Source organism: Loxodonta africana, chromosome 23 (assembly GCF_030014295.1).
Source record: "Loxodonta africana isolate mLoxAfr1 chromosome 23, mLoxAfr1.hap2, whole genome shotgun sequence".
In the NCBI taxonomy this organism is placed as follows: Eukaryota; Metazoa; Chordata; class Mammalia; order Proboscidea; family Elephantidae; genus Loxodonta; species Loxodonta africana.
In genome coordinates, this window is record NC_087364.1 from 15,021,693 (window position 1) to 15,045,475 (window position 23,783).

Here is a 23,783-nt window from a genome sequence, read left to right on the forward strand (position 1 = left end):
AAAGGTGACGGTTCAAACCCACCCAGCAGCTCTGTGGGAGAAAGACCTTGTAACTCGCCTCCACAAAGATTTCAGCCTAGGAAATCCTACGGGACAGTTCTACTCCGTCACATGGGGTCACTATGAGTCAAGATCAACTCAATGGCATACAAAAACAACCATTTAAAAAAAAAAAAAAAATAGAAACCAATCAAACCAAGGGGGAAAACACAGAACACAATTTCCTACTCTTATGAAATCCAGACTTTCTTGAGCCTCGGAGGCTGAAGGGAATCCCTATAACTATTGCCCTGAAACAATCTGGAAACCTTGAACCAAAAATATCCCCTGAAATTTTCCTAAAACCAAACAATAGTTTTGCTTAACTAGTGAAGAATATCTGCCTTGAGCATCACGCTCTTTTAAGATCTGTCCATATGGGATAAGACCGACAACAGCAACTTGAAAGATTAGATGAGACCCTTAGGGGGCAGTGAGTTCATGTTAATAGAGAGGAACAACTCAGAAAAGGAGGGTGAGAATGCTTGCACAACTCAAAGAATATAATCAATCTCACTGAATTGTGCATGTACAAACTGTTGAACTGGTATATATTTTGCTGTGTATACTCTCAACAACAAAAATAAAATAAATTATATTTTTTAAAAAATCAATCATACCAAAAGCTGGTTCTTCAAACATACCAATAAAATTGATAAACCTCTAATAAAACTAAAAGAGAAAACATAGATTACCAGTATCGAAAATAACAAAGGGGTTATCACTGTAGACCACATAAACATTACAAGGAAAATAAAGGAATTTTAAGAATATCTCTACATACATAAACTGAACAACTTACATGAAATGAACCAAGTCATCAAAAATGACAAGCAAAACTCACTCAAGATGACACAGGTGACCTGAATATTCCTAAGACTATTTAGCAAATTGAACTCACAGTTTATTATCTTCTTAAAAAGAAATCTGTATGCCTAGTTGGTTTCACTGGAGAATTCTACCAAACATTTAAGGAAGAAATCAAACCAATTCTATGCAATCTCATATAGAAAAGGGGAAAAAGAGGAGAGAAGTACTACTTCCCAATGCATTTTATGAGATCATTATCCTGATACTAACAACACTACCCAAAGGAAAAATTACAAACCAACACCCTTCATTAACACTGATGCAAAAATCCTCAAAAAGATAATAGGAAATCTAACGCAGTAATATGTGTCTCATATAGGGAGAGAATAGTGGTCTTTCAGTGGCAAAATTCTCTTGCTTTTCATTCAGAAGGCCTGGGTTCAGCTCCCAGCCAAGGCACCTCATAAACAGTCACCATCCATCTGTCAGTGAAGACTTGTATGTTGCTATGACGCTGCACAGGTTTCAGCAGAGCTTCTAGACTAAGAAAGGCCTGGCAACCTACTTCTAAAAATCGGCCAATGAAAACCCTCTAGATCACAACAGTCTGATCTGTACCCAATCATGGGGATGGCACAGGACCAGGTAACGTTTCATTTCATTGCGCATGAGGTCATCGTGAGTCACTGTGTTCTGTTGTTAACAGCAGCAAACAACAACAACAATATATTTAAAAAGAATAATTAAACACTACAACCAAGCAGGATTTTTTATTTATCCTTGGAATGCAAGACTGGTTCAATATTTTTAAAAATCGATCATTCTTTCAATGCAAAATGTCATATTACATTGGGGAAAAAAAACACAACATCATATCCATTGATTCAAACAAAGCATAAAACAAAATTTAACATTCATTTATGATTTAAAACAAACTCTTGGCAAACTAGGAGAAGACAAGATTTTCCTCAACCTGATAAAGGGCATCTACAAAACATCTACAGCTAACAGTATACTTAACGCTGAACGAATATTTTTCCACTAAGATCAGTAACAAGGCAAGAATGGGCACTCTTACTACTCCTTTTCAACACAGTTCTAGAATTCCTAGTCAGAATATTAAGGAAAGAAAAAAAAAAGGGCATACACATTGTTAATGGAAGAAATAAATCTGTCCCTGTTCAGAGGCAACACGATTATCTACACTGAAAATCCCAAGGAATCTACCCAAAAACTCCTGGTGAGTTTAGCAAGATCACAAGATACCAGGCCAACACAGAAACATTAATCATACTTGTGCTACTGGTAATGTTCAACTGGAATCCAAAACTTAAAAACCAATACAATTTGAAAAACCTCCAAAATTTTAAAACACAGGTGTAAATCTAACAAAACATGTACAGGATCTGCATGTTGAAAATTATCAAACACTGATGAAAGAAATCAAATAAGATCTAAAGAAATCAAGAGACATACCATATTCATGGATTGGAAGACTCAACATAGTAAAGACGATAATTTTCCCCAAATGAAATGATTTTATAATCAACACAATTTCAATCAAAATCCTGGCAGGGTTCTTTGTATATAAAGACAAGCTCATTCTAAAATTTATATGGAAAGGCAAAGGAACCAGAATAAATAAAACAACTCTTAAGAAATAAAAATAAAAAAGAATAAAATTGGAGGAACCCAATATAACATAGACTCTAAAAATGCAGTGATCAAGATAATGTGGCATTAGCAAAGGGAGAGACACACATGTATCAATGGAATAGAAGAGAAACATTTCATAACATGGAGGAACCTGGAAGGCATTATGCTGAGTGAAATTAGTCAGATGCAAAAGGACAAATACTGTATAAGACCACTATTACAAGTTCTTGAGAAATAGTATAAACTGAGAAGAACACATTCTTCTGTGGTTACAAGAGGGGGGAGGGAGGGAGGGTGGGAGAGGGTTTTTTACTGATTAGTTAGTAGATAAGAACTACTTTAGGTGAAGGCAAGGACAATACTCAATACACGGAAGGTCAGCTCAACTGGACTGGACCAAAAGCAAAGAAGTTTCCGCGATAAACTGAATGCTTCAAAGGTCAGCAGAGCAAGGGCGGGGGTTTGGGGACTATGGCTTAAGGGGACTTCTAAGTCAATTGGCATAATAAACCCTATTATGAAAACATTCTGCATCCCACTGTGAACTGTGGCGTCTGGGGTCTTAAATGCTAACAAGCTGCCATCTAAGATGCATCAACTGGTCTCAATTCACCTGGATCAAAGGAGAAAGAAGAACACCAAGGTCACACGATAACTATGAGCCCAAGAGACAGAAAGGGCCACATGAACTAGAGACTTACATCATCCTGAGACCAGAAGAACTAGATGGTGCCTGGCCACAACAGATGACTGCCCTGACAGGGAGCACAACAGAGAACTCCTAAGGGAGCAGGAGAACAGTGGGATGCAGACCCCAAATTCTCCTAAAAAGACCAGACTTAATGGTCTGACTGAGACTGGAAGAATCCCGGCGGTCATGATCCCCAAACCTTCTGTTGGCCCAGGATGGGAACCATTCCCAAAGACTACTCATCGGACATAAAGGGGACTGGACAATGGGTTGAAGAGAGATGCTGATGAAGAGTGAGCTACTTGTATCAGGTGGACACTAGAGACTATATTGGCATCTCCTGTCTGGAGGGGAGATGGGAGGGTAGAGAGGGTTAGAAACTGGCAAAATGGTCACGAAAGGAGAGACTGGGAAGAAGGGAGCGGGCTGACTCATTAGGGGGAGAGTAAATGGGAGTATGTAGTAAGGTGTATATAAGCTTATATGTGACAGAGTGACTTGATTTGTAAATGTTCACTTAAAGCACAATAAAAATTATTTTAAAAAAAAATGGAACAGAAGAGAGTCCAGAAATAAATCCACACAAGCAGACCCACACAAGAGCCGCTTGTGTGTCTAATAAAATAGAGAAAGGACAGTTTCTTCAACAACTAGTATTAGGAAAAAAGATTTTTTTCTTAATCTATATACATACACATCCCCCCCCAAAAAAAAACTTGACTAAATTTCAAACTTCACATAAAAATTAACTCCAAATGGATCATATATGTAAAAGGTGAAACTATAAAACTTTTAGAAGAAAATCTTCATAGCCTGGAACTATGTACAGGTTCATAGTGGCACTCCATAGAAGAAAAAAAATGATAAATTGGGCTTCATCAAAATTAAAAATGTTTGTTCTGCAAGAGAATAAAAAGACAAGCTACGGAATGGAGAAAATATCTGCAAATCATATATCCAACAAAGGACTTGTATTTGGAATATATAAAGAACTCTTTAAACTCAACAGCAGGAAATAAAAAAAAAAAAATTTAAAAAAGGGCAAAACGGGGACAGAGACTTCACTGAAAAAGATATAAGGATGGCAAATATGCACCTGAAAAGATGTTCGACATCATTAGCAATTACAATAACACAAATTAAAACCAAAATGAGATACCACCACACACCTATTAGACTGGTGAAAATTTAAAATACCGACAATACAAAGTGCTGGAGAAGATGTACAACAACTGGAACTCATACATTACTAGTAGGCATACAAAATGCTACATCCACTCTAGAAAAGTTTAGAAGTTTCTAGTAAAGTTAAACATATACTTACCATATGACCCAGCAACCCCACTCCTAGTTATTTACTCTAGAGAAATAAAACCTTATATTCATATAAAAATCTATCACTGTACTGGAAGCGACATGAGGACAGGGACCATATATCTGCCCAGCTCAAAAGACATGGGACCTTCGCATAGTAGGGGCATAATCAACATTTGTTAAATGTTCATTACTTGTCACTGCCTATAAAATACAAGCTAATATTATAAGAACAGACAACTCTTTTGGAACACTCTAACACGCCTTAAGAAATAAAACACAGTATCTTAAGATCGATATCTGGAAACATTTCTTATTGAAAAGAAACCCTTCACAAATAGGTTTCTGCAGTTGTAAACTGAATTCCTCTGCCACGTGCAGGGAATCTCAGTTGAGTCTCACAGTGTAGCCCAGGGATCCATAACACTTAATTAGAACAGTTCACTGAAAATACCGTTATGTTTAATTATAAAGTCTCTTTTATTAAAATATCTAATAACCATTCTGGGAATGCAATATAGGCTTGGAAACAAAACTAATATATGATTAATGTAAGCTTGGAAACAACTAAACACTAAGTTGTTTACAAAATAAGACATTTTCAAATACTATTTATAAGGAATTTTATCTGAACTTAACACTCTCACATTAAAAAACAAGCTCCCTGCCCTTAGAAAGCCTACAAATTCTTCCCCGAAGACACCACACCCTAATTCCAGCATCCAAACAATGCTTTTCAGTGCATCTGTTGAATAAATTAATGACTGAAGATGGCAAGAGTGTGCATGTATCTGTCTTCCTTAGTAGACGCTCCAACTCAGATGCTTGCAGGACTTCTCCCTTTGCTACCCTAATTTGGCAGCTATCACTGCGGCCACTTAGAAGTAGCAGCAGCACCCATCAAAGGAAGCTGTCCCAGGTCAGCCAATGCACTGCTTACATAGCTAGAGAGCTAGAGTTAGCGAAACAGTGTCCAGACAAACTAAGCAGTGCTGATTCACAGATTAGGTCCCAATCTACCCTGTAACTAATCACTTAAAAAACAAGTTAGATTATCAGCTAGGTAATTTAGATAAACTAATGCTTGATATTGAGCAAAACTACCAGTATGTGCTCTGGCATTTTTCTCTAGTCTTTGAAGACTTCATTAAACTTAGCACACACATACACAAAAAGATGTCACAGTGAGCTCGTACTTCAAAAGCACTTTCTATTCTAAAGGTACAGCAATGACAAATAAAACCCAGAAAAGAAAACCAAGAAGAAAGGCCAGTGGAAATACATGGTAAACATTTTGTGAACTCAAAACAGGAAAAAACTGCAAAAAACAATGAACTAGAATTATAGGGCCCCAGATCCCAAAGCAGGAGCTGTCAAATCCAAAATGCAGACACTGAAGTTCTGCAGGGGCCAGCCTAAGGTGCAGCCACCCCATCCCTGAAAGGAGCCACTAGCTCCTGAAGAGCTGTGAGACTAGGGAGGTAGAAAACACAATCCGTGTCACAGGGTCAAAATCCGAACCAGCTCTATGCCAAGCTCTGTCATGTGTTCAAACTATCATCATGAAAAATGGATATGGATTGAGAATATAAAATCCCAGGTGAAGGCAACTACAAAACTCCTGATCAGGGAGAAGTCGGATTTTTTGGAAAGGGAAGCGGTGTGAGGAGCAGGGATGAGGTAAAAAAAAAAAAAAAGATACCAGGAAAAGAGAGGAAAGGGCAGGAAGGAGGAGGAGGGAAGGTGAAAGAGGGAGGGAAGAAAAGGAAGAAAAAGAAAACAAAAATTATAAACTTTCACTAAAAAATGAACCTACAGACCAAAATTTCAAAACGCGTTAAGAAATCTAATGCTAAGACAGTCAAAAATTTGGTAACTGAAAGCATGAATTAACTCCAGATAAAGTTATATTTTTATCAAAAGACTTTCCCACAGCTATGTTGTGTATATAAAGATACAAATCAAAGCTTATTTTCCATTTCAAAAAAAAACCAATGATGACATAAAAAGAGACAGAAATAAGAACACATGGATATGAAAGAGTCAATTAAAAAATCTTGGGAGGGGGGATAGTCACTGGAATTTTTTGAAATGCAATTGACCAGGTAATCCCTAGGCTGGACAGACGGAGTCTGTTAGGGATTTGAAAGATAGCAAGATGGAATTCATGTAAAACTCAGCAGAGAAAATGAGATTCATAAATAGAAAAGAGGAGTTAAAGGCAGGAATGGACAAAATAAAAAGAATATTTTAAATACATAATTGCTGAGAATTTTCCTTTTGCTGAGAATTTTTTCCTTTCCATAGATTTTTAAAAGAACTTAGAATGTTTTTATTAAAGTTTAATAGCAAGGTACAAAAACATATATGAATAAAATAATTCGTACATGAAGATACTACTATAAATCCTGCTTTTCCTGTCCAAATTTTATTTTCCCCTGACTGCTGAATAAAGGCACAGCCTTTCCTGACTGGAATGACTGGTATACCTTTAATCCCATGAGGCTTAAATTATGTGTCTTTTAAGAAGATTTGACAGTTTTTTTGTTTGTTTTTTGGTTTTTTGACAATTTAACCTGCTAAGCTCACAGCACCCAAAGAAGGGTCTTGGTTGCAGTTTTACTTCTGATGCTGCAACCACTAATCCTGACTCCACAGATAATGAATTTCAGCAACAACGAGCCACAGGTTAACACTTTCGAGTATTGCCCAGAATATTCCTTTAATTAAGATAATACATGAACGTCACATTTGGTAGAAAGTTTTATTAAATTTGGCAGTACTTATAATAAAAAATAAACTGTATTTGCTCATCCGTATAGTAACTCTATAAATTTGCCTACAGATATAACCCAGTTTGCTCATGGATTTACCCTGCAATTTCAATTTATTTTCTAAAAGGCAACATATTAGTTCCAGTTCCCCCAAATACGTACATGTCTCGCATTTCTAATGGATAGCTGCATGACAGGTGGTTCTAACCATGCTGGGCACACAATGGGTCTACCTGGCACAGAGACCACCCACTAAAGGAAAGGAGATTTCCACCAACACGCCACTCTACCCTGATTCTGAAGCATTTTGATGGGGGAAAAGATTAACGCTTTGATTTGTCATAGCTTCATGCAGTCAAATATTTATGTCTCTCTGGAATATTAGAATTATTTTTTCATCTTAAAAAATAAAGATGCATAAATCTAACTTTCAAAACCAAATCCTTTACACCGTAAAAATAAGCCAGAGTATTTACAACAAATGTACAAAAAGGCAAAGCAAATAATTTTTCAAATGAATCTGAAATTAAAGGTTTACATTAAAGTGTTAAAAAGAAAAGAGATACTGTACTTTAAAACACAAATCGCACTGTCAGCACAGTTGGCAATCTGTATTATAATGTAATTTGAGGTTACTTTATTGGAAGCCAAAAAAATGGTGGCTGAATTCAGTTCAGATACACACTGAATTCAAAAATAACTGTATTTTTTAAATACGCAACCTGACAGGCACGATAGCAGATAATAATGAAGCAGCATGGGAGCCATTTAATACACTTCTTGATTAACTCATTGCCTGTCCGGTTCTCACACAGACGTGCTTACATGTCATCATCGTCATAATTCCCATCATTCCCACTCTTAGCACTCAGGCTCCTTGATTAGCGCACAACTCCCAGACGAGCCATTACTAAAGCTAAATAATTCTCTTCAGCCTCCCACCACTGTTCTGCAGGGTCACCAATTAAATATAATGTCTCTGATGAGCCATATTAACGTGAACAAATACCTACCAGGAACCCTATCCTATTCCCATTTTAGCCAAAAATGTAGGGAAAGTAATTTCAGCAAGCCAAAGACAATCAAAACATTTAAAATTGATACAGCATAATGTTCCCATAAAATAAGTTTTTCCAAAGACAATAAAAGCAAAAATGAAACGAAAAGGAAATGTCTATACACCTTAAACGCTTTCTTCTCGTGATGAAGTAGCTCTTCACTGAAAGTCCAGTGTTTCAAACTTGCATAGGTAGATACATTGTATTCTTAACCTAAAAGGGTTGCTAAAGGCTAACTTTTAAGAGTAAAGTGAACAATACCAAGTTTTAAAGCAAGCATGCCTTTGAAAACCTTTTAATTACCAGAACTCAAAATCCGTATTAATAAAGCCAGTTCTTCCTTTCCCATTAAATGCATTATTACGAACACTATTCAGAGGCTTCTCCATGGGACTTAAAGTTGTTGATAAGGAAAATTAATATTAAACATGAATATTAATATTAAATAATGACAATGTGTGTGCGTGAGAAGGAGAGAATGAGTGAATTAAGAATTTTTATTGCAATCTCAATGACTTGAAATTCTTCTGACCTATTTAAGGACCAACTGGGAAACATGGACTATGTCTGCCATCCTCTTAAAATATCCACTACTAAGAAAGATAATTTAAGAAAGTGTTATTTAAATAAACCATTGAACTACACACACACACACACACAGAGAATAAAATTTTTCAGCTATCACCCAAAAAAGAGCTTACGAGCCTGACCCTAGAAACAACTCGAGGATCAATGACAGCATTAACAGCAAGTCCATTCACAGATTTTGTGATTCTTTTCTTCAAATTAAGAACTTGAACTATTTTCAAAAATTAAAAAGGCTGAAAGTAAATCATATAAAGTAGAAGAAGTAAATGCATGAGGTTTTGACCTTAAATTAGTGTAATTCCTATGGACACCTAGGGTAAACCTGAAGATGTTCCAACGATGCCACAAAATTTTGATGACTTTTTCCCTCAGGTCTTTTCCACCTTAGCCTACATTAACGTATTCTATCTCCATTTACCTGATCATTACACTCCAGTTTGTTCAACTGGAACCAACTAATTACGTAGACATCACGAAGTAGGATCTCCCAGGACAGGAGGGAAATATATATATAATCACGGGTAGGCATGGTGATGACTCCCTCACCTTCCTGTCAATCATCAAGAATACTCACAGGAAAACCCACTCCATCTCAATACTGAATTCTAAGGCGAAGCAAGGAGCCCTGGTGATGCAGTGGTTAAGTGCTCAGCTGCTAGCCAAAAGGTCAACAGTTCAAAACCATCAGCCGCTCCATGAGGGAAAGATGTAGCAGTCTGCTTCCATAAAGATTACCAACTTGGAAACCCTGTGGGGCAGTTCTACTGTGTCCTAGAGGGTCACCATGAGTTGGAATCTACTCGACTGTAATGGTTTTGTTTCTTCTTGTTTTTGTTTTTTTTAAGGCTAAGACTACAACGGTCACCAGGAATCATATTTTAAATAGTAGGCTGCCTAGGTAAATATGAATTACAGTGAATACTTCACTGATTTTAAGGTTTGTGTTTCAATGTGGCAAATAACAACTATTCCTCATCTATACCCAACATGACTGCACAAAGACAAAGCAACAAAATGCTGATAAATTCCATTTAGGAGAATAGACAGAAAATACACTTACATGGTTGAAGTACAAAAGCATTTTCCTAGTATAAAATGAAGACTCTTTCCATTCAACTCAACGAAATTCTGATTAAAAATAAAAACCATAACTTTAGAGATTTGATAAAAATGCAACAATTTTTTTTGCTATTTTTCTGGGGAAGCATACTAGTCTTTTTACCTGAAAACAATTAATTGTACTTTTTAAACTAGAGGTAATCCAATGTGCACTTTGAGGAATATAAGTCCAATAATTCTCTAATTATTTGCTTCCACTATTAGCCAAATAATGAAGTGAGACCCACCTTCCCAGTCAGAAACTCCTAACTGCTAGAGCCATTAAACATTTATTCTTTATATTTCTTAACTTTCTTGAGGCTACCAAAAATCACAGCAGATTAGAGCCATGTCGTTGTGCTGTTGTTAGGTGCCCTTGAGTTGATTCCAACAGCAACTCTATGGACAAAAGAACGGAACACTGCCCGGTCCTGCCCCATCCTCACAATCATTGCAATGTTTGAGCCCACTGTTGTAGCCACTGTGTCAATTCATATCCTTGAGGGTCTTCCTCTTTTTCGATAACCCTTTAATTTACCAAGCATGATGTCCTTATCCAGGGACTGGTCCCTCCTGATAACATGTCCAAAGTATGTAGAACAAGTCTCGCCATCCTCCCTTCTAAGGAGCATTCTGGCTGTAACTCTTCCAGGATAGATCTGTTGATTGTTCTGGCAAACCACAGTATAATCAATATTCTTCACCGACCCCATAATTCAAAGGTATCAATTCTTCTTCGGTCTTCCTTATTCACTGCCCAGCTTTCGCATGCACCTGAGAAGATTCAAAACACCATCGCTTAGGTCAGGCACACCTTAGTCCCTGACACATACCCTTCCTGATTATAAACTATGCAGTATCCCCTTGTTCTGGTCAAACAACTGCCTATTGGTCTATACACAGGTTCTGCATGAGCACAATTAAGTGTTCTGGAATTTCCATTCTTCGAAGTGTATCCATAATTTGTTATGATCCATACAGTCAAAGCCTTTGCGTAGTCAATAAAACACAGGTAAGGGTCTTTCTGGTATTCTCTGCTTTCAGTCAAGATCCATCTGCCATCAGCAATGATATCCCTCATTCCACATCCTCATCTGAATCCAGCTTGAATTTCTGGCAGTTTCCTATTAATGTACTGCTACAACCATTTTTGAACGACCTTCCACAAAATTTTACTCACGTGTAATGATATTCAATAATTCGCGCGTTCTGTTGGATCACCTTTTTTGAAATGGGCACAAATAAGGATCTTTTCAGTCTGCTGGCCACGAAGCCATCTTCCAAATTTCTTGGCACAGACAAGTGAGCACTTTCAGCGCTGCATCTGTTTATTGAAACATCTCAACTGGTATTCCGCCAATTCCTGGAGCCTTGTTTTTCGCCTATGCCTTCGGTGCAGCTTGGACTTCTTCCTTCAGTACCATCAGTTCCTAATCATACACTGCCTCCTGAAATGGTTGAACGTTGGCCAATTCTTTTTGGTATAATGACTCTGTATTCCTTCCATCTTGTTTTGATGTTTTCCTGCATTGTTCAATATTTTCTCCATAAAATTCTTCAATATTGCAACTCAAGGCTTGAATTTTTTCTTCAGTTCTTTCAGCTTGAGCAATGTTGAACATGTTCCTCCCCTTTGGTTTTCTAACTCCAGGTCTTTGAACATACCATTATATTTAACTTTCTCTTCTCAGGCCTCCCTTTCTTATCTTCTGTTAAGTTCTTTTATTCACCATTTCCTCCATTTGGTTTAACTACTGGACGTTCAAGAGCAAGTTTCAGAGTCTCTTCTGATATCTACTTTGGTTTTTTCTTTGTTTCCTGTTTTTTAAAAAAAACCTTTTGCTTTCTTCATGTATCATATCCTTCATATCATTCCACAACTTGTTGGTCCTCAGTCATTGGTGTTCAGTACGTCAAATCTATTCTTGAGATGGTGTCTAAATTCAGGTGGGATATACTCAAGGTCTTATTTTGGCTCTTGTGGACTTGCTCTAATTTTCTTCAGCTACAACTTGAACTTGCATTTGAGCAGTTGACTGTTCCCAAGTCAGCCCTGACCTTGTTCTGACTGATGATACTGAGATTCTCCATTGTCTCCTTCTACAGATGTAGTGAATTTGATTCCTGTGTATTCCATCTGACGAGGTACACAAGTATTGTTTATGTTGTTGAAAAAAGTATCTGCAATGAAGAAGTCGTTGTTGTTATCGTTAGGCCATCAAGTCGGTTCTGGCTCATAGTGACCCTATGCACGACAGAATTAAACACTGCCTGGTCCTGCGCCATCCTTACAATCCTTGTTATGCTTGAGCCCATTGTTGCGGCCACTGTGTCAATCCACCTCGCTGAGGGTCTTCCTCTTCTCTGCTGACCCTGTACTTTACCAAGCATGATCTCCTTCTCCAGGGACTGATCCCTCCTGACATGTCCGAAGTATGTAAGACGCAGTATCGCCATCCTTGCTTCTAAGGAGCGTTCTGGTTGTACTTCTTCCAAGACAAATTTTTTCGTTCTTTTGGCAGTCTGTGGTATATTCAATATTCTTCGGCAACACCACAATTCAAAGGCGTCAATTCTTCTTTGGTCTTCCTTATTCACTATCCAGCTTTCACATGCATATGATGTGATTGAGAATACCATGGCTTGGGTCAGGCGCACCTTAGTCTTCAAGGTGACAGCTTTGCTCTTCAACACTTTAAAGAAGTCCTTTGCAGCAGATTTACCCAATGCAATACATCTTTTGATGTCCTGACTGCTGCTTCCATAGGTGTTGATTGTGGATCCAAGTAAAAGGAAATCCTTGACAACTTCAATCTTTTCTCCCTTTATCATGATGTTGCTTATTCGTCCAGTCGGGAGGATTTTTGTTTTCTTTACGTTGAAGTGTAATCCATACTGAAAGCTGTGGTCTTTGATCTTCATTAGTAAGTGCTTCAGGTCCTTTTCACGTTCAGCAAGCAAGGTTGTGTCATCTGTGGAACGCAGGTTGTAAATGAGTCTTCCTCCAATCCTGATGCCCCATTCTTCTTCATATAGTCCAGCTTCTCGGATTATGTGCTCAGCAAACAGACTGAATAGGTATGATGAAAGGATACAACCCTGATACACACCCTTCCTGACTTTAAACCACTCAGTATCCCCTTGTTCTGTCCAAACAACTGCCTCTAGGAGTTTCTAGGAGTTCCCTGTTGATATACTGCTGCAGGCGCTTTTGAATGATCTTCGGCAAAATTTGCAAGTGATATGAAGAAGTCATCAGTCTTGCAAAATTCCACCAAGTGTTTGTTGTTTCTATCTCCAAGGCCATATTTTCCAACTACTGATCCTTCTTGTTTCCGATTTCCGCGTTCCAATCACCAATAATTATCAATGTATCTTAACTGCATGTTCGATCAATTTCAGACTGTAGAAGCTCGTAAAAATCTACCATGTATCAGCACTCTTATTTTTTTTATTGCCAAATAATATTCCATTGTAGGTTTATACCACATTTTGCTTCTCCATTCATGATGTACCTCTGGGTTGTTTCCACTTTTTGTGTGGATATGTTTTTGTTTTTATTGTTGAACTGTGAGAGTTCCTTATATACTCTAGATCCACATCCTTAGGTTTGTTATGTATTTATTCCATTTAACACTTTTATCATGACTAGCATCCCTGTTTATCTCCAGTAATACAATCTGGCTTAAAGTTCACTTGTCAGATAATTTATGTAACTATACCACCTTGTCATGTATAAGTAGATATAGTTTTACTTCTTTCCAATATGAGTGTTTTTGCTTTTTTTTTTTTTTTTTTTTTTGCCTAATTTCTCTGGCTCTAACCTCCAGCACAGTGTTGAACAGAAGCGGCAATACAGTGAATCCTTAGCTTCCACCTTATTTTAGGGGAAAAGCATTCAGTATTTCACCATCAAGTTTGTTGTAGGCTCTGAGATTTTTGATGATACCCATTAGCAGGTTGAGGATGTTTCCTCCTATTTCTAGTTTATTGAGTGTTTTTATCACAAAGATATTGGACTTTTAAATGCTATTTTTATCTACTGAAATGACCATGTAGTTTTTGTCCTTGATTCTACTGATGTGGTATACTACTTGAATTGATTTTTGGACGTTAAACTAGTCGGGCATTCCTGGGATAAATACTACTTGGTCATGGTGAATAATCCTTTTTATATGTTGCTGGATTCAGTTTGGTAGGATTTTCTTGTAGATTTTTGCACCTCTGTTCATAGGAGGTATTGGTCTGTAGTTTTCTTTTCTTGACATATCTTTGGTTTTATAACAGAGTAATATGGGCTTTACATTACATGTTGGTAAGTGTTCCCCCACCTCTTCTATATTTTTGAAGAGTTTACAAAGGATTAGTATTTATTCTTTAAATACTTGTTGAAATTCACCAGTGAAGCCTTCTCGGTCTGGGCTTTTCTCTGTGGGTAGGTTTTGATTACTAATTAAGTCTCTTTACTCATTATTAGTCCATTCCAAGTTTCCATCTTTCTTAAGTCAGTTTTGGTAGGTTGTGAGTTTCTAAGAATTTGTCCATTTCATATGTTATCTAATTTCCTGCCATACAGTTGTTCACAGCATTCTTTTTTAATCATTTTTATTTCTGTAAGATTGATAGTAATGTCCCCTATTTCATTCCTGATTCTGAACATTTGAGTCTCTGTTTTTTTCTTCGTTGGTCTAGCAAAAAGATCTGTCAATTTCACTGCTCTATTCAAATAACCAACATTTGGCTACACTGATTTTTGCTCTTTTTTTTTTTTTTATTTCATTTGTTTCTGCTGTATTTTTTATTATTTTTCTCCTTTTGCTTGTTTTGGGTCTGGTTTGCTTTTCTTTTTCTCATTTTTAGGAATAAGGCTAGATTGTGGATTTGAGATTTTCCTTCTTTTTTAATATAGTTATTTAAAGCTGTAACATTCCCTCTAAATATGGCTTTAGCTTTATCCTATATGTGTTGATATGTTATATTTTCATTTACATTTGGGTCAGTATTTCTAATTTCCCTTTGCTCCACTGTTTACTTAGGTACTGTAATTTTCACTTATTTGTGAATTTCCAAGATTTTTTGTTATTGATTTTTAATTTAATTCCATTGTGACTGGTGAATATACTTTGTGTTACTCCTCTCCTTTTAAATTTATTCAGGTTTGTTTTATAGCCTAACATATGGTTTATCCTGGAGAATACTCCACGTGCACTTAAGAAGAATGTGTATTTTGCTTTTGATGGGTGAAGTTTTCTACAGTTGTCTTTTAGGAGTAGTTGGTTAACAGTGTTGTTCAAGACTTCTACTTCCTTGTTCACTCTCTGTCCAGTTCTATGCATTATTTACAGCGGGATTTTAATAGGTTTTGAAAGCATCTGTGGTTTCCTTTTCTCCTATGAAGTATTTTGTTTTGCACAATCAAAAAACTTTCCCCTATGAAGTACGTATTTTGTTTTTCTCAATTAAAACATAATTATGTATAGGCCTGTAACATTATCGGTTAGAGAGCCTGAATAAAGTAAATGACTCACTGAGGGACTCCAAGTTTGTATGGAAGGAATAGAGGGAGTGTCTAGGCCTAGATAACCTCACAGGAATAAGAACTTTCAAGAAATGGGTAATTCTGATACTATTTAAACTGTCCTAAAACGTAGAGAAAAATAGGCGCTGTTTCTATGAATCCAAAGTAACAACACAGATATAAAAATCTGATCAAAGATAGTAAGCAGATAATAAAATTAAAGTGGCTGTTACTAGATCAGGTATTAGGAAACAGAATAAAACAGTTTATTTAAAGAAACTACTGTAACCATGCAGATTGTATTCTCGGTGTTTCATTATGGTGCAGTATTAGAAACCGTAATCATTTAATTAAATATATTCATAGATCAGTGGAGGAAAACTACATGACCATCTCGATAAAGGACTAAATGTCATCTGAATTTCTTCCAAATGATCTTCAGGTGTCTGCACGGAACACCAGCCAAACCAGTCCCACCTGAGTCAGCGCTGCCTCACGGCGACCCCACGGCTGTGGCCCAGGGTTCCCAACGGCTGGGATCTCCCGACACAGATCACCAGGGCTTTCTGCTCAGGCACCTCGGGGCAGATGGGAAACCCCAACCTTTCAGTGAGCAGCCTAGCGCTGAACTGTCTGCACCAACCAGGGGCTCCGACTTCATGAAAAGCTTTTAGTACGACAGGATTAGATGAATGCAACCTTTCTATAATAAAAATGCTAATACCTCATAACAGAAGCATTCTTTAAAAAGTCAGGATGGAGACTGATAGTTTACTATTGGTACTATTATTTGATAACATTCTGGAAATGGTAGCTAAGGCAATTAGGCAAGACTTATAAAATGGCGCATGGGAAAGGTAAAAATAAGATCGTACTGAGTTTTCAGTTATACAATCAATTGAATAGAAACAGTAAAAAAATTCAGTATGGTTGTTGGTTAAGAATATAAATTATATAAGTTTACAGTTTATATATATATGTATCAACAAGTTAGAACACAGGACTTCAAAATATATAACTTTGTAGAAGTAATGGATAAGATAAAATATTTTATGAAATTAATTTAACAAACTTTGTAGGATTTACATGAGGGTTCCCTGTTTTTGTATAGAAAAACTCAGTATTATAAATTCTTATGTAAACTTCTCTATTAAATCCTAATATATCTAACAACATAATATTTTAGGGGAGACTGACAAATGAGTAAGCATGAGATAACAGCCTAAAAAATTCTGAGGGATTCTGAAGGGTAAGTAGCATAAACTACATACGACATATTAAAATACATTATAAAGTGAAAATAAGGCAGCCTGACTGCTAACCAAAAGGTCAGCAGTTCGAATCCACCAAGCGCTCCCTGGAAACCCTATGGGGCAGTTTCTACTCTGTCCTATAGGGTTGACTCAACGGGAACAGGTTCAGTTGTAGCCGATGTGGATTCAAGGGTTATATACCTCTAATACACAGAGTCACTGTACCAAAAAGAACTGGTCAATGTTCAACCATTTCAAGATGAGGCAGCATGTGATCAAGAACCAAACAAGTGAATACTGCATGGTTTAAAGTCAGGAAAAGCAAGCATTAGGGTTGTATCCTTTCATCGTGCTTATTCAATCTGTATACTGAGGAACTAATCCGAGAAGCTGGACTGACTATATGAAGAAGAACGCAGCATCAGAACATGGCACTATAGACAGATGCACCATGCCATCCCTCTGCAGCAAAAAACCAAAAAAGTAAGTAAAACAAATACAGATGTTATTTCTGCAACCCTGAGCACCAAATGGAAAACCTGGTGGTATAATGGTTAAGAGCTATGGCTGCTAAACAAAAGGTCAGCAGTTCGAATGCACCAGGTACTCCTTGGAAACCATATGGGGCAGTCCTACTCTCTTCTATAGGGTCACTACGAGTCGGAATTGACTTGACAGTAACAGGTTTGGTTTTTTGTTTTTTGTTTTTTTTTTTTTGGTTTTGGTTAAGTATCAAATGAAGCGATAAAGAACTCGACCAGGCACCAAACGGAAGAAGAAACTGACATTGAATGGAGAACAAGGAGAGCTATAGACTGGAGGTCCCCTTCCAGCTAACATGACACAGATTCACCATCTTGGACCACAGCTACTAAGGGCCCCAAACAGGGAGTACAGGAAGTCAATTTCTCGGAGCTCCCAACAGGAGACAGAGCACTTGATAACCAGGGATACACACTTTCCCATCCCTCACCTTTCTGCCCTGTATGCTGCCTCTGCCGCTTTCCAACTGACATGGTCACTCAGCCAGAGAGTCATCAGCTCACTGCTGCCCTGGGTACGCACCATCCCAATGACCAGTTCCCCAAGCCCCATATTTATTGTTGCTATTATTATTGTTTTTTTGTTTGTTTCTTTTGAGTTTTTCTGTTTCTTCTCTCTCTCTCTCCCTTCCTTGCTTTCCTTTCTCCCACCCACCTATCTCTGTGTGCCAACCCCACCCCTTCTCGATAGGCCATATTGCACTGCTCAGCTAGAGAGCCACCAGAACATGGCCTCCCCAAGTCTACGCAGCCCCACCAGCTGGCTCCCTCACCATCATCATACTTTGTTTTTGCTTTAGTTTTGCGTCTTCTCTCTCTCTGCCTTTCCTTTCTCCTGTCCACCTAGCCCCATGCATCACCCCCGCCCCTTCTCAATGGCCCATGTCACACTGTTCAGCTAGAAGGCCACCAGCACACGGCCTCCCCAGGTAGATTTTAGAGATCAGATGCTGATCACAACTGTCATAGTCAAAAACTTTTTCCCAGTCTATAAAAGTACACATTCTTTTCCAAAGCATATAGAACATTCTCCAGAACAGACCACATCTTAGGCCAGAGAGCAAACCCCAACAAAATCCAAAACACTGAAATAAAACAAAGTATCTTCTCTGACCACAACACCATCAAAGTAGAAATTAATAACAGGAAGACCAAGCAAAAAAAATCAATTACATGGAAACTGAGTAACACCCTGCTTGAAAACTACTGCGTAACACGAGAAATCAGAGACGGAATCAAAAAATTCCTAGAATCAAAGGAGAGTAAAAATACATCATACCAAAACCTTTGGGACACAGCAAAGGCAATCCTCAGAGGTCAATTTATAGAGACAGATGCACACATCAAAAAAGAAAAAAACAAAATCAAAACCTTAGCTATACAACTTGAATAAACTGAAAAAGACCAGCAAAAGAAGCCCACAGCAAAGGATAGGAACACGCACTTCACTAAAGAAGATATTCAGGCGGCTAACAGATACAGGAGAAAATGCTCTCGATCATTAGCCATTAGAGAAATGCAAATTAAAACTACAATGAGATTCCATCTGACTCCAACAAGGCTGGCATTAATCCAAAAAACACAAAATAATAAATGTTGGAGAGGCTGCGGAGAGACTGGAACTCTTATACACTGCTGATGGGAATATAAAATGGTATAACCACTTTGGAAATCTATCTGGCGTTTTCTTAAAAAGTTAGAAATAGAACTACCATACAACCCAGAAATCCCACTCCTCGGAATATACCCTAGAGAAATATGAGCCTTTACACGAACAGATATATGCACACCCATGTTTATTGCAGCACTGTTTACGATAGCAAAAAGCTGGAAGCAACCAAGGTGTCCATCAATAGGTGAATGGTTAAATAAATTACGGTACATTCACACAATGGAATACTACGCAGCGATAAAGAACAGTGACGAATCTGTGAAACATTTCATAACATGGAGGAACCTGGAAGGCATTATGCTCAGTGAAATTAGTCAGATGCAGAAGGACAAATACTGTATAAGATCTTGAGAAATAGTATAAACTGAGAAGAACACATTCTTTTGTGGTTACGAGAGGGGGGAGGGAGGGAGGGTGGGAGGGGTTTTTTACTGATGAGTTAGTAGATAAGAACTACTTTAGGTAAAGGGAAGGACAATACTCAATACACGGAAAGTCAGCTCAACTGGACTGGACCAAAAGCAAAGAAGTTTCCGTGATAAACTGAATGCTTCAAAGGTCAGCGGAGCAAGGGCGGGGGTTTGGGGACTATGGCTTAAGGGGACTTCTAAGTCAATTGGCATAATAAACCCTATTATGAAAACATTCTGCATCCCACTTTGAACTGTGGCGTCTGGGGTCTTAAATGCTAACAAGCGGCCATCTAAGATGCATCAATTGGTCTCAACCCACCTGGATCAAAGGAGAAAGAAGAACACCAAGGTCACACGATAACTATGAGCCCGAGTCAGAAAGGACCACATGAACTAGAGACTTACATCATCCTGAGACCAGAAGAACTAGATGGTGCCTGGCCACAACAGATGACTGCCCTGACAAGGAACACAACAGAGAACCCCTGAGGGAGCAGGAGAACAGTGGGATGCAGACCCCAAATTCTCATAAAAAGACCAGACTTAATGGTCTGACTGAGACTAGAAGAATCCCAGAGGTCATGGTCCCCAAACCTTCTGTTGGCCCAGGACAGGAACCATTCCCGAGGACTACTCATCAGACATGGAAGAGACTGAATAATGGGCTGGAGAGAGAGGCTGATGAACAGTGAGCTACTTGTATCAGGTGGACACTGGAGACTGCACTGACATCTCCTGTCTGGAGGGGAGATGGGAGGGTAGAGAGGGTCAGAAATTGGCAAAACAGTCACGAAAGGAGACTGGAAGAAGGGAGCAGGCTGACTCATTAGGGGGAGAGTAAATGGGAGTATGTAGTAAGGTGTATATAAGCTTATATGTGACAGACTGACTTGATTTGTAAACTTTCACTTAAAGCACAATAAAAATTATTTAAAAAAGAAGCTCACAGCCACCATAAGAAAAGAAATAATAAAGATCAGAGCAGAAATAAATGGAACAGAGAATAGAAAAACAATAGAGAGAGTTAACAAAACCAAAAGTTGGTTCTTTGAAAGGATCAACAAAATCAACAAACCACTGGCCAAACTGACAAAAGAAAAACAGGAGAGGATGCTAATAGCCCAATTAAGAAGTGACATGGGGGATATTACAACGGACCTAGCTGAAATAAAAAGGATCATAACACAGTATTATGAAAAACTATACTCCAACAAATTTGAAAACCTAGAGGAAATGGACAAATTTCTAGAAACACACTACCTACCCAAACCACCACAAAAATGATGTTGAAAATCTGAACAGCTCCATAACAAGAGATCGAAAAAGTAATTTAAAAAACTCCCAACAAAAAAAAGCCCTGGCTCAGATGGTTTTGCTGGAGAATTCTACCAAACATTCAGAGAAGAGCTTAAGCCAGTACTACTCAAACTATTTCAGAATGCAGAAAAGGAAGCGATACTTCCAAGTTCATTCTATGAAGCCAGCATGACCCGGATACCAAAACCAGGCAAAACCAAACCAAAACCAAACCCAGTGCCATCAAGTCAATTCCGACTCATAGCAACCCTACAGGAGAGAGTAGAACTGCCCCATAGAGTTTCCAAGGAGCGCCTGGCGGATTCAAACTGCCGAGCCTTTGGTTAGCAGCCATAGCACTTAACCACTACGCCACCAGGGTTTCCAAACCAGGCAAAGACACCACAAAAAAAGAAAGTTACATATCAATATCTCTCAAGAATATAGATGCAAAAATTCTCAACAAAATTCTAGCCAAGAGAATTCACCATCATATCAAAAAAATAACACACCACAACCGAGTAGGATTCATACTAGGTATGCAAGGATCGTTCAACCTTAGAAAATCAACATAATCCACCACATATTAAAGGGAAATAAAGGAATCACGTGATTATCTCAATAGACACAGAAAAGGCATTCAACAAAGACCAAAACCCATTCTCAATAAAATAGGTAAAGAAGGGCAATTTCTCAACATAATAAAGACATCTATGCAAAACCAATGGCCAACATCATTCTTAGTGAAGAGAGGCTGAAAACATTCCCCTTGAGAACAGGAACAAGACAAGGATGCCCTTTATCACCACTCCTATTTAACATTGTGCTGGAAGCACTAGAGCAATAAAGCAAGAAAAAGAAATAAAGGGCATCCAAATTGGTAATGAAGAAGTTAAACTGTCCCTATTTGCGGATGATATGATACTATACATAGAAAACTCAAAAGACTCCATAAGAAAACTACTGCAACTAATAGAAAGCTTCACCAGAGTTGCAGGATATAAGACAAACATACAAAAATCAGTTGGATTCCTATACACCAACAAAGAGAATGATGAAAAGGAAATCAGGAAAACAACACCATTTATAATAGCCCCTAAAAAAAAAAATACTTAGGAATAAATCTAACTTGGGATGTAAAAGACCTATACAAAGAAAACTACAAAACACTACTGCAAGAAACCAAAAGAGATCTACATAAATGGAAAAACATATCATGCTCATGGATAGGGAGACTCAAAATTGTGGAAATGAAAATTCTACCCAAAACAATTTACAAATATAATGCAATCCCAATCCAAATACCAACAACATTCCTTACAGAGATGGAAAAAAATTATCATTAACTTCATGTGGAAAGGGAAGAAGTCACAGATAAGTAAAGAACTATTGAAGAAGAAGAATAAAGTAGGAGGACTCACACTACCTGACCTCAGAACCTACCATGCAACTATGGTAGTCAAAACAGCCTGGTACTGGTACAATGACAGATACAGTGATCAATGGAACAGAACCGAGAACCCAGATGTAAACACATCCACCTACAGTCACCTAATCTTCGACAAGGGCCCAAAGTCCAACAAATGGGGAAAAGACAGTCTTTTTAATAAAGGGTGTTAGCGAAACTGTTATGCCCACCTCCAAAAAAATGAAAACAGGACCCATACCTCACACCATATACAAAAACTTAATCAAAATGGATCAAAGGCCTAAATATAAAGCCAAACAGTATGAAGTTCATAGAAGAAAAAAATAGGATCAAAGCTAGAGGCCTTAATACAGGGCATTAACAAGATACAAACCACAACCAACAACACATAAACTCCAGAAGATAAGCTAGATAACCAGGATCTTCTAAAAATTAAACACTTATGCTCACCAAAAAAAAGACTGCACCAAAAGAGAACCTACAGACTGGGAAAAAAATTTTGGCTATTACAAATCAGACAAAGATCTAATCTCTAAAATCTACAAGAAAAAGACAAATAATCCAATAAGAAATGGGCAAAGGAAAAAAAAAAGAAATAGGCACTTCACCAAAGAAGACATTCAAGCGGCCAACAGACACATGAGGAAACGCTCGTGACTGCTAGCCATTAAAAAAGCCATTAGAGTAATGTAAATCAAAACCACAATGAGATACCATCTCACCCCTGGCATTACTGACAGGAATCAAAAAAACAGGAAATAACAAATATTGGAGAGACTGTGGGGAGATCGGACACTTATTTATGCACTACTACTAGAAATGCAAAATGATAAAACCATTTTGGAAAACAATATGGCACTTCCTTAGAAAGCTAGAAATAGAAATACCATATGCTCTAGCAATCCCACTGCTAGGAATATATGCTAGAGAAATAAGAGTCATCATGAGAATAGACATATGCACACCCATGTTCACTGCAGCATTGTTTACAATAGCAAAAAGACAGAAAACAACCTAGATGTCCATCAACAGATGAATGGATAAACAAACTGTGGTACATACACATAATGGAATATTTCACAATGATAAAGAATGACAATGAATCTGTGAAGCATGAGTGTGACTAAGATGTCATTAAAAATGCTCACATTTTTAACAGTACTTCAGTGATAACTGTTAAGTGAAACCACTATTAAAATCCACCCATTCTAAGCACGTCAGTAGTGAGAAAAATATAGCAAAAAAAGGCATAAGCTTTTTACAAATGTCAAGAGCTAAACATCGTTGAAGTTCAACTTAGAACAAATGACTTGATGCCTCCTGCTCCCTGTGTCAGTTTACTATTTACTAATTTCATGGGAGCATCCTCAAAACATGAGTCCCTATAGACTGTGCATGGCAGGTCAGAGTTTATTCTTGTGTATTTAGGTGTGTGGAACCCTGTCTCTGTTAGTGACTCATTACTCTACTGGACAGAAAAGCATTATTTCTCCTGTGGGCACTCTTCCAGCCACTAATGGAGACCGGCTTCCTGTGACCTTCCCTTCTCCTGTGTGCGGCTGTCCACAGTGCCCACTTCTAGTATGTATAATTTTGCCACGTTATGTAAATTCTTAGCCAGCCTGTCCTGTT

General features: G+C 37.8%; 1 protein-coding gene across 4 annotated transcripts in view; it reads right to left on the reverse strand.

Moving 5' to 3' along the window:
- The window catches only part of PCCA (propionyl-CoA carboxylase subunit alpha), a 535,620-nt gene that overhangs the window by 453,135 nt on the left and 58,702 nt on the right, over positions 1-23,783 (reverse strand). The window contains exons 1-2 of one of the 4 annotated variants that reach the window (XM_064275261.1): positions 10,567-10,764; positions 9,991-10,058 (exon numbers count right to left, since the gene is read on the reverse strand). The exons of 2 other annotated variants lie outside the window; for them this stretch is intronic. In XM_064275261.1, coding sequence (XP_064131331.1) covers positions 9,991-10,011 — 21 coding nt within the window. In that variant the 5' untranslated portion in view covers positions 10,012-10,058; positions 10,567-10,764. Of the gene's footprint in view, positions 1-9,990; positions 10,765-23,783 lie in introns of those variants that run through there. One more of the 4 variants, XM_064275259.1, reaches the window with a different exon arrangement.